General features: G+C 39.8%; 1 protein-coding gene across 9 annotated transcripts in view; it reads left to right on the top strand.

Moving 5' to 3' along the window:
* The first annotated feature begins 306 nt into the window (after positions 1-306).
* The window catches only part of LOC131315192 (187-kDa microtubule-associated protein AIR9), a 33,146-nt gene continuing 22,308 nt past the window's right edge, over positions 307-11,144 (top strand). For 3 of the 9 annotated variants that reach the window (XM_058344306.1, XM_058344310.1, XM_058344302.1), the window contains exons 1-14: positions 323-566; positions 1,573-2,401; positions 4,890-4,961; positions 6,149-6,214; positions 6,481-6,552; positions 6,633-6,698; positions 6,805-6,867; positions 6,956-7,021; positions 7,828-7,927; positions 8,750-8,851; positions 9,361-9,593; positions 9,989-10,103; positions 10,191-10,311; positions 10,491-10,666. In XM_058344306.1, coding sequence (XP_058200289.1) covers positions 1,574-2,401; positions 4,890-4,961; positions 6,149-6,214; positions 6,481-6,552; positions 6,633-6,698; positions 6,805-6,867; positions 6,956-7,021; positions 7,828-7,927; positions 8,750-8,851; positions 9,361-9,593; positions 9,989-10,103; positions 10,191-10,311; positions 10,491-10,666 — 2,080 coding nt within the window. In that variant the 5' untranslated portion in view covers positions 323-566; position 1,573. Of the gene's footprint in view, positions 567-863; positions 889-1,569; positions 2,402-4,889; positions 4,962-6,148; positions 6,215-6,480; positions 6,553-6,632; positions 6,699-6,804; positions 6,868-6,955; positions 7,022-7,827; positions 7,928-8,749; positions 8,852-9,360; positions 9,594-9,988; positions 10,104-10,190; positions 10,312-10,490; positions 10,667-11,144 lie in introns of those variants that run through there. The other 6 variants (XM_058344305.1, XM_058344307.1, XM_058344303.1 and 3 more) reach the window with 5 other exon arrangements.

Genomic DNA, 11,144 nt, shown 5'->3' with positions numbered 1-11,144 from the left:
CGGTACATTGGATTTGTGGACATTATTGATACACGCAGAATCATTCCACACGTAAATGGGACAAAACAATTACAGTTGATCTTACAAGGACCAAATTGGGAAAAAAAAATTGTCTACTTCTGAGTGCCAACGTGACCAAAGGCGTTTCCGCCAGTTTTTTTCCGCCAATTCTTTTGTTTACTGCTATTTAAACAAACTTTACTGTCTCCACACACAACTGTGCCAGTGACTCCAACAACTCCTTACCTGTCTCTCTCAAGCTTCTCTCACACTACTCTCAGATTCCCACCCCCACCCCCACCCCCACCCCCTATCTCTCCTCACACTCACTCACTCGCGCTATCTCTCTCTCTCTCTCTCATCAGTCCACATCACTCTCTATCCTACTACTTTAATTTGAACCTTTTCGCGTCACGCCGCGGAAACTTCTCCTACACACGAAGTATTATACTCCCGCTGCACCCACTATTACGAAACCCTAGTGACCAAAAATGTCGGGTTGTTGTTGAGCAGTCTCACTCCTTTTCACTCTCCCTGTTATTCTCCAGATCTAGACGCCATTTCAGGTAAGGGCCTCCCCACATTCTCTCTCTACAATTTCTCTCAACTTTCCTCTATCTGCCAGTGTTTTTTCTTGGTTAGATCGAAAGAAAACGCTCCAATTTGAATCCCAACGTTGTGGTTAATCAACTTGCCTTGGCGGGGTTTACCACCCCAAGATTGCAGGATCGATTCCCCTTGGCGGCAAGCTGTGAGAGGGGCTGGAGAGGTTAATTCGGTTATTGGGACGTTCTTCATTACCCCCTCCAAAAAAGAGGGGGCCGGGGGGGGGGGGGGGGTTGGCGAATTTGAGCTAAAGAAGCTGCATTTTGTGCTAGATCCACGCAGGTGTCAGGTCCGAACACCCTCTGTTTGGTTGCTGAGAAACACGAGGAAAGGAAAAGAAAAGAAAAGAGAGGATGACGTTTGGTTACATAGAGTGACGTAACGAGTCAACTTAGCCAGATTATTGAATTTCCTTCGGTTAAGTTGGGCCAACCCATCCCCACCCGTAAGTGTGTGAAACGGAAGGGTTGTAGGAATTAGTGTGGGCGTAAGTTGGCCTGGGACACCCTAAAGTACCCCAAAAAAAGTTGGGGTTTTACTTAGACTCATCTGGGTGGGTTGTTTTTCATTTTATTATACTCGTTGGATCCAACCGCAGGCCGGCCGGCCGGCCGGCAACTCTAAGTACACTAATTTAGTACTGCAGTAATGTCTAAAGCAACCTTTTCACGTGAACAACACAAAATTGACGTAGTCTTCCACGTTTCTTTTGGAAATTCCAAGTTTCTTTGTGCTCGGGTGATACTGTTTATTCTAAAAACCATCTTTATTCGAATATGCTCTAATGAATAGAAAAAGAGTCAAAGAAAAGCAGTGATTCAATTCAAGATTTCTCTTGTATTCTTTGTCAAATCATCAAAAGAAAATAGAAGCAAAAGATACCAAAGCAATGTTGTATCAAACTACTTGTCTTTTGTCTTATATCATTGGGTTTAGACATAACTTCAGTGATTTTTATTGAAGTAGAATGGAGGATCTTGTTGTTCAATCCGGTGAAGATCCCCCAGAAGGTCCCCAGAATTCAGAGTTACAGGAGCATTCATCAGCTGGGAGTGTGAAGAGAACATCGAAAACTGTAAAACCAAATGCCACGGTGATGCCAAAGGTCTTAGGACCAACCGGGCCTACAAGAAAGACAATGGAAGTGAAGAGCAGTTCGGATTTGAGTAAGACTCTCATTAAATCAACTGCAACGAAAGCTAGTTCTTCAAAGTTAGTTCCGGTGGTTAGAAGGAACAGCACCGGAGGTTTGCCTGAGAAACAGCCAAGTTCAATTGCTAAAAGGCAAACTAGTGTTAATCCAGTTGCTAGCAAAAAGATTAGTCCTCCGGCTTCAGAATCACCAAGGCAGTCTCTCCCGGAGGTTAGAAGGAGTTCACTACCTTCCGTCGCTACCAAATCATTGACCCGGTCAGCAATCTCAGAGACTAGAAAGTCGGTGTCCTCTGCACCTATTGCTCGAACTTCGAGAACACTGTCTTCTTCAGATGCAAACAAACAAGATTCTGGGAAGAAATCTTTTGTGACATCATCACCATCAGTTTCTTCCTCAAAGAGGGTTGCTTCTTCACCATTAGGGAGCACTGCCAGCAGCACAACCAGGAAAGCCGTTCCAAAGGTCTCTTCTCCATCAGCTGGGTCACCTTCAGTTTCCAGTGGATCAAAAGGTAGCTTATTGTCTTCGTCAGTAAACAGGAGTTCCAGTTTATCTGGTCGTCGTAAGGTGGCAACACCAGAAAGTCGGGATTCTCGTTTCATTATGCTTCCTCAAGTGATCAAAGCGAGTGATGATGTGGTAAGTACTACAGACTATGAACCACAAAGAGCATTATGGACGATGGAATACATGAACAACTATTAAAATTGGCTTGTTTGTTTGTTAGAGGCCAACTTATTAACTGCCAGATTCATTTTTATTTTGGGCATTTTACGTATCTAAATGGACAATGATTAGTTTGGGATTAGTTTTTTTCCATGTATTAGATATCGGATGGATTTTAGGCTGCAATCTTGTGTACTAATAGTAGTTAGCTGCATAGCAATAGCTAAGAAATTTTTGTGTTCCACGTGAACGAAGAATGGTATCTACACCTGGAATGTACAGTGCCCATAAACTTATATGCTCGATCCTTTAGCAAATAACTACCATTGAGATACTAATATAAAAAAAAACAAAAAAAAAAAACAAAAAAAAAAACACTACCATTGAGTGTTGCAAGTTGGACATTAAAAGCCTTTATAAGGATTTCAGCTGGTGGATTCTTTTGAGTATCGTGATACACTCTTGGTTCTTATAATGAAATGCAAACTTTTATAAGTTCGACTATAAACCTGGTAGCAAAGATGAAAACCCCAGGGGGTTGTCGCAGTGGTCAATCGACTTGCCTCGGCAGAGCTTACCACCCCAAGGTCGCAGGGTCGATTCCCCTCGACAAAGATTTGTCCTTAGGGCCACCTCACCTCACGCAAACGCGTGGAAAGGGCTGGAGAGATTATTTTGGTTCATCGAGACACTCTTCATGTGAAAAAAGTGCATCTCATATAGATGGAAAATCAAGCTTCCTCGTTCGTGCTCCCTTCTATCTTGCTTCCTTTTTGGTGAATGCTTCCTTACCACTTAAATGCCGATAGGGCGCTGAACGGGCTACCATCTAGGCTTCTAGATATAACAAAATAAAATGAAATTAGTAAGCTAGTCATCTTGCCTCTCTTTCCTATGTGCCCTTAGGAGGCCGGGCTTCTGGTGGAGTGGCAAAGACAGTTAGGATAGTGAACTTGAAATGTGGAGCTTGTGTGGCCAAGAAGCTAGAGGTTAGGTCCAATAGCGTCCCTAGTTGATGGTGTTCCTTTCTGCTGCGGAACACATTTGAGGAACTACATGACACTCCAATGCAGAGCAAGATAGACTTAGGAATTAGACTGCCATGCAAGGACCTCAACTCTCATTAGGAGGTCGAATCAAGGACCAAAGGTAGTCAGGGTTACCTTGTATCCGTGGGAAAACAACAGTGTTCCAAGGGAGGAGTTTACAGGCCTTACAATAGCACAAACTTCTTTTTCTTATGTCTCTCTTGTGGTATTAGCTAGTATGAAAGTTTTCCATGGTCGCGGAGGGGTGGTTATGGACATATTTTGGTAATTGTTGAACCTAACGAGGTTGGGAGAAGAGTCAAAGGAATGAAGACTGCAAAATGTGGGGTGAAAGTCATGTAGCTAACTAGCTATGTAAAAGGACATGGATAGCTGGGACGAACAAACAAACAAATAACTTACAAATATTCGGCATTTTTTTTGTATTGAAAAAAAAAAAAAAGTTCTCATGTTATAGACGTCAACACCAAATGAGCACTGTTTAGTTGAACTCGTTTAGATTACACAATGCAAAACGATGATATTCACAGTTTCTCCACTCTGGATGTGTCCCAGGCTCCTAGCTATGAAGTGCATACACTTTTCCGCAGGTCACGTACCTGTGTTGGGCACTTTTCTGTCACCGACACTCTCCTTACACGTGTTGGACTTAAATCAAAAATGTCCTATGTTTTCCTGTCTGGACAATCTAACATATCCTCTGGATACTCTTGAAACACTTTATGGACACTTGCAGCTACGTTGGGATTGTTAACGGAAATGTAGGCTCTAGTTGAACATGGTGAAGTCCTCTATATATTTATTTATAGTGATCAAGCTCCTTTTAAATCTACCAATCAAGCTGAATGTTTTTTTCTGATTATAAAGATGCACTTGCACTGATTGTCAATATACACCTGAATTATGAACTATTTTTTGAATATTTTGGGGGTGATGAGATGATAAATGTGAATAAAGTTGTATTATGTGTGTTAATTGTAATTAGAAATTTGGAGCCTTATTCCCTGCATCTTATTTACAATTACGAACGTGAATATCTATTTAAACTTGTCACAGGGTGTCATATCCTTTGATTGTTTTAAAAATTAGTGTTAGAGTGTCTCTGTTCTGTGATTCCGTCCATGTCGTTACACGCGTCTGTTGGTGCAACATAGCTTCCTGTGGCTTATCATGCCCTTGTATGTATATATGCTTGACTTTGTGCATGCAGAGCAAGAAAGATGATGCTGTTTTCTTTGTGGAGGAAATGTGGTTATCTTGCTCTTGCCTTTTCCTATTCCTCTCTATTAGAAGTTATTATTAGAGATGAATGTCTGTCCACAATTTTCATAGTTATTTTGTAGTTCTATATTCTTTGTTAATCCTTCATTCTGCGCTAGTTACCAGTTATTTATCTTCCCTTTTAATTTCAGAGGTTGGATCTTAGGGGTCACCGGATTCGAAGTCTCAATTCTAGCGGGTTGAATTTGTCACCTACTTTGGAGGTAAGCTGATTAGATGCTTTGCATTTTGTAATTTTGCATTTTTCCTTGGGAAATGATTTTGCCACTCCCTTTTTTGTTAACGCCACTCCCTTGCAAGTGTATTTTTGCACCAAAAATAGACTTGCAGGGGAGTGGCTTTAACAAAAAAGGAAGTGGCAAAATCAGCAGCCTTTTCGGTTTTCATTGTACCAGCTGCAAATAAGAGTTAGCTTTTGACAAAAGAAAATAAATTCTTTAGCTTCTTTTGTGATGAGGTACCTCGTTAAGGTTTTCTACTTGCCATTGTGTGTTTGGTTTCTTCTTTAGAACATGTAACAGATGAGGTTTTGATATGTCAGCTTTGCATTTAGCCGATGTTTAACTTATAACAATGTAACTCTACGGTGATTTCTGTGGAAACTTTATATTCATCTCAAAATCAATTGGCAATGAGTGGAGAGGCTGTCCAGGCTTATATACTAGTTTTGGAGGAGATCAATGTGGGACAATTTCCAACACTCCCCCTCATGTGCGACCCCGACTCGCACATGGAGAGGTCAACAAAGGATCCGGAACACGGATCACAACGAAACAAAGTGCAACTATGGCACAAACAAATGGAAAAAGTCTTTGAAAACCTAGCTCTGATACCATGTGGAACAATTATCCATCTCGAAACCAATTGGCAATGAGTGGAGAGGCTGCCCATGTTTATATATGAGTGTTGGAGGAGATAATTAACCGATGTGGGACAATTTCCAACAATTTCATCCATCTAGGTGTTTAATTTCTTGCTTTTGGTAGCTTACTTGGACATATTTATGTGCTGAATGATCACTGAACCTTCATTACTAGAACATACTTCATGATTTTTTGGACTTTCATGGTGCGGATAATCCTACTAGTAATGTAGAATAACAGTAATGGAAGAATAACAGTAAGTTTTCCGATTAGAGGAGCACATCACGCGCCCCTTTGCCATCTTCAAAACAAGGACTTCCCTATTCTTTTATTGATGCCTCATGGCTTTTATTTTGAAATTGCCAGGCCCTACTGATTCCGTTCTGATTTCCTCTTGATTTTGCAAAGCCACTTTTGCGAAAAAATGTTTCTGCTTCATGGTAGCAAATAGTAAAATGCACGACACAGAGCGTGCAGCAGAAATTTTTATCTCTTGCTAACTCCCTATCTGGAACTCCGCTTGGCAGTTTGTTTATCTCAGAGACAATCTCTTGTCTACAGTGGAAGGTGTTGAGCTATTGAAGAGGGTGAAGGTTTGTTCCCTTTTATTTTCTTCATATTAACCTTTTGGATAAGGATTTGAGTTCCTAGAGGTACATGATCCAACTTCTTTGTCACGTGGCTAGATCATGTATCTGTATGTGCAAATTATTTGTTCTTAGTTTGATTTTTTCTTTAGACTGACATTTTGTGCAGTAGTGTACTTCATGTGACTAGATCAGGTAATGGACGTGCAACTTATCGATTCTGTAGTTGGGCATTTTCTTAGGCTGACTATGTGCATTCCATTTCTTTCCAGGTTCTTGATTTGAGCTTTAATGATTTCAAAGGGCCTGGATTTGAACCACTTGAGAACTGTAAAGCCCTCCAGGTGTGTGTCTGTTATTTTCATTCACATGTGATGTGGCTTCTCATGGGGTAAGGTATTGAGATACTTTTTTGTTCTTGTAGCAACTTTATCTTGCTGGGAATCAAATTACATCACTCACGAGCCTTCCTAAACTTCCTAATCTAGAGGTGAAAATTTAGGACTGATCGCATTTTGCTAACCTTTAGATACACTAGAGGGATTGTATACTGTCTACCAACAGCTGATAAAATTTCTAGTATTACCTCTTCCCAGTTTCTGTCTGTTGCCCAAAATAAGTTGAAGTCACTGTCAATGGCCAGTCAGCCTCGATTACAGGTTTGTTGCTTCTACTCTTTATCAATTCTTTTCCTACTTCTTCTTGTTCTTTTTTATTATCGAACGAATCACTTCTTTTGTTGTGCAGGTATTAGCTGCAAGCAAAAACAGAATTTTGACTTTGAAGGGATTCCCACATTTACCAGCCCTTGAGGTTAGTTATGCGTTGCTAACTGGAGTGCCTCATTATCGTTGAAAGCGCTTTTCAAGTTATCCTTGAGTTTCCAGAATTGTTTGATGTATTATGAAACATGTTGCCTAAATTGGAGAGCATGCAAACCTTTCTCCTTAAATGCATATCTCTCCAGAAAAAGAGGGAGAGGAAGAGAAACATCCTATTTAGATTGGTAGATTACGCATCTAGTTTGGAGCAGCACCACTAGCAGAGTAAAAAAGAGAGTTCATCTCTGTGTTGACATTCTGAACCTAGTAACTGTCCAAGTAACATGTTACTCATATACGAGGATATGGTCTTTCTAGCTAGAAATTTGGGGTTTACTTTGTCATTGCCTTTATTTTCTGTAAATTGCTGAAATTTTGTGGGATGTTGAACTTAATTTCTTGAATAGCCAACTGCAGTATTTCACGATCATTTTTCTTGCCCAACCCACATTATGTTTTCATTGACTACTTATCCTGAACAAATAGTCCTATTCACGGGCTTGCCAAGAAATTGTTTACTCCATACATCTATAATATTCACTTGTATCCAGTTCAGGTCTATGAGCTTCAGGAGGACATATTATCCAAGGTCCTATAAATGTCATTTTTTTGGCTATGCGCCATGCGATGTTTTCTTTTGGTACAAACTGGAGACCAAATAAAAGAAATCCATGCTTTAGAAATTATGACAAATGAGCATTTGAGCGTATCTATTAGGTGAAGTTGTAAACGCAGTGACATTCTAATTAATGACATGGCACACACTTGTGATGTTTCCACTATTTTGATGTGCTGCAGCATCTACGTGTTGAGGAGAATCCAATACTTGAGATGCCACATCTAGAAGCAGCTTCTATCTTGCTTGTTGGCCCAACTTTGAAAAGATTCAATGATCGAGGTACTAAAATTCCTTAAATTCTTGGCTTTAGAGTCTTGGCTCTGAGTCCGCTCATTTTCTCTAGAGGATGGTAAAGCTTGATATGTTCACCCTTTGTTATATGTGCCCCCAAACACCTTTTTCCACCTATCTAAAGTAGTTCTTCTTGTGATCCTGGTTGATATTCTTTTTCCTGTTTTCCGTTTCACCATGTGATATAGCGGGCTAATCTCTTCAATTTATTGTCCTATTTTTTCTTTCAGTTGGATAGTTATTTCAAACTACTTTGGCTCACAAGAAAACTAACACGAATCACATGTTTAGGTTAAAGAACCCAATGGGCATTATGTGTAGCGGCGAGGAGGATGTAATTTAGCACTTGTCTTGCATTTGCTCTGTGCACTGGACCGTATGGTGGAGTTTTTTTTTGGTTATTAGAGAAGCATTATATTATGCCTTTCTCTTGTGTTCTGATTTTAGTGGTGATTTGAGAGGGTTTGGCATGCACAGCAAAGGTCAGGCACTTTGGAAGAGTGTGGTTTGCGCTGGGGTAAAGATCGAAGTCATGGAGGGTTTATGGGATTTTTTTTTATAGTTTGTTTTGCCTCCTTTTTAGGAGAAGATAGACATCTTTTAGTGTTTCTTGGAGAGCGGTGTCTTTTAAGTGGTTTTGGTATTTCTATTTATATCTATCTGTAGGGTGTGCTGCTTGTCGTTTGTGCCCGTCATTCATTTCTCTGTTTTTCAGTGTTTGTACTTTCTTCTATTGCTGGTAATTAATTATTTCCTTATAAATTGACATTGTATAATAGTTGCTGACTATGAAACTAAATATGCTCATAGATCTATCCCGAGAAGAGATGGCATATGCAAAGCGTTATCCTGCACACACTGCTTTGTGCATTAGAGATGGTTGGGAGTTTTGCCGTTCAGATCATGCTGTAGGTGAGTCTTTTTGGGCAATTGCTCTTTCTCATGGTTAGCTTATGTGTTTTCTATGAGTTGTACCAACTCAGCAACCCCGTGCCTCCAACTCGTAGTGGAACATGTAGTTTATTTCACCTTCGTAAATGAGTTCTGAGATATTTTGTGTTCTGAGATATGTCGTTGGCCTTTGATAGACCTGTTGCTATTATCCGCATATGCAGCCAATAGAAAAGATAGTATATCACTGTTAGTCTAGGGAACAACAACTTATGGCCGAAAAAGGCATAGAGGTGCAGGCGTGTGGCCTTGTTTGCTTGATTGGCTGGTGATGATGATGCATCCTTTTCATTTAAAGGTCATCATTTTCAATGCTGTATCGTTTTTATTTGAAGGTTATCATTTTCAGTGGGTAGTCGGGACAGTTTTTGTTTCGGACTGCTTTATGCAAGTTGTTACAACTTAGAGTGGAAATTGCATGAGAATCATGACATTTCAAGGTTTACTAGTTACATATGGTTCTTGAACAGATTCAACTTTTCGGTTTCTGTTGGAACAATGGAAGGACCAATTTCCTCCAGGCTACCTTCTCAAGGAAGTTTCTATTGATAAACCATTTGAAGAAGATGCTTGTTGCTGCCACTTCAACTTTGTCACGGAAAAAACTGGGAGCAGCAATTCGGACTTGGTCTTGAAGTACCAATGGTTTGTAGGAGAAAGAACTCCTTCAAATTTTATTGCCATCCCAGAGGCCACAGGAGAGGTAATGGTTTCTAGCTATGTTAATCGTTACTCACTCTTCTCTTCTTGTTAATACATTTTGGGACTTCCTACATTCTAAGGGGACATGCATTTAATGCACATCTCCCTAACAAGTTGATCTGATTTCAATCATTGTCCCTCAAGTCCCCACTTTAGAACTAAATAATTTATGAAGGGTAGTTTTGAAAGTGCACCGCCTGTTTAAGGGTAGTTTTGAAAGTGCACCGCCTGTTTTTTTCTTTTTAACTTGTCAAAGAGGACTAATACCCTGGGACAACAGAAAGTGAAATAGAGGAATGATAATAAGGGATGGAAGGGGTACCATAGTAATTTCTTTGTATTGCTGATGATTTTTCTATATTTGCAAGGTAATGCTGATAATTCTTTGATTGCCAGGTGTACTTGCCTAAGCACGAGGACATTGGCAGAATTCTGAAAGTGGAGTGCACGCCTGTCCTTGATGGGACTGAGTATCCTATAGTATTTGCTATTTCATCACGAGTTTCACCTGGTATGTTTCTTAGAGATGATTAGTTAATATTGAATTTTCCTCCAAAACATTCCATGCAAATAATTCTTATCTTGTTTTATTGCAAAGGAACTGGATGGCCAAAGGTTTTGAAGATTGATGTGCGTGGGGAACTAATGGAGGGAAACACTATTAGGGGATACGCAGAAGTTGCATGGTGTGGTGGAACTCCAGGAAAAAGGGTTGCTAGGTATGCCCCCATTTTGTTACTTATTAAGTATTTGTATGCCCCCATTTCGTTACTTATCAAGTATTACTTCTTCAATATAAAAAAAGCAAAATAAAAAGTTGTAGCACCGTATAAACTATTGTTGTTTTCAAAATGCACTTTCTTCTTCCCTAGTGATTTTTTTGTTATGAAATTGCCAGCTGGCTAAGGAGAAGATGGAATAGCAGCCCAGTAGTAATTGCTGGTGCAGAAGATGAGCAATACCAGCTGACTCTAGATGACATTGATTCATGTTTGGTTTTTATGTACACTCCAGTGACAGAAGAAGGTGTCAAAGGAGAGCCTCAGTATGCAATCACTGATACTGTAAAAGCAGGTATGGGTGGAAAAACTTCTGTGAATTTTCTTTGCTAAATTTTGGTTTTTCTTGTTCTTCAAATTCATTCTCACTTTACCATTGTAGTCTTGATTGACTTTCTTTGCAATACCAGCATGATTGCCTCCACCATTGCCTCCTTTTTTTTAGGAAATTTTCATGTTTTTAATTTCCTCTTTGATCGTGCCTCATGTTGTTCATCTGACATTGGTGTACTAAAATATTTGTCTTGCGACCCTTGAAGTATCTTGTTATCAGCAGTTGAAGTATCTTGTTATCAATAGTCAGTAAATTTTCGGGTCATTAGTCGTGATTTCAATATCCTTGCTTATGCCATTTTTTGTTTTAATCATATCATGAAACTTTGGAGTTCAATATGGTAGCTTATGATCTTACTATGCTTTTACTACTGTTCGCTGGTTTTCTCTTCCTAGAGTTCTTGTTCTTTGCCCACTTGGTTCAATTTAGTTGCGGAATC

This window comes from Rhododendron vialii, chromosome 13a, assembly GCF_030253575.1.
Source record: "Rhododendron vialii isolate Sample 1 chromosome 13a, ASM3025357v1".
NCBI lineage: Eukaryota > Viridiplantae > Streptophyta > Magnoliopsida > Ericales > Ericaceae > Rhododendron > Rhododendron vialii.
This window is presented reverse-complemented; position numbering and strand designations above follow the sequence as displayed.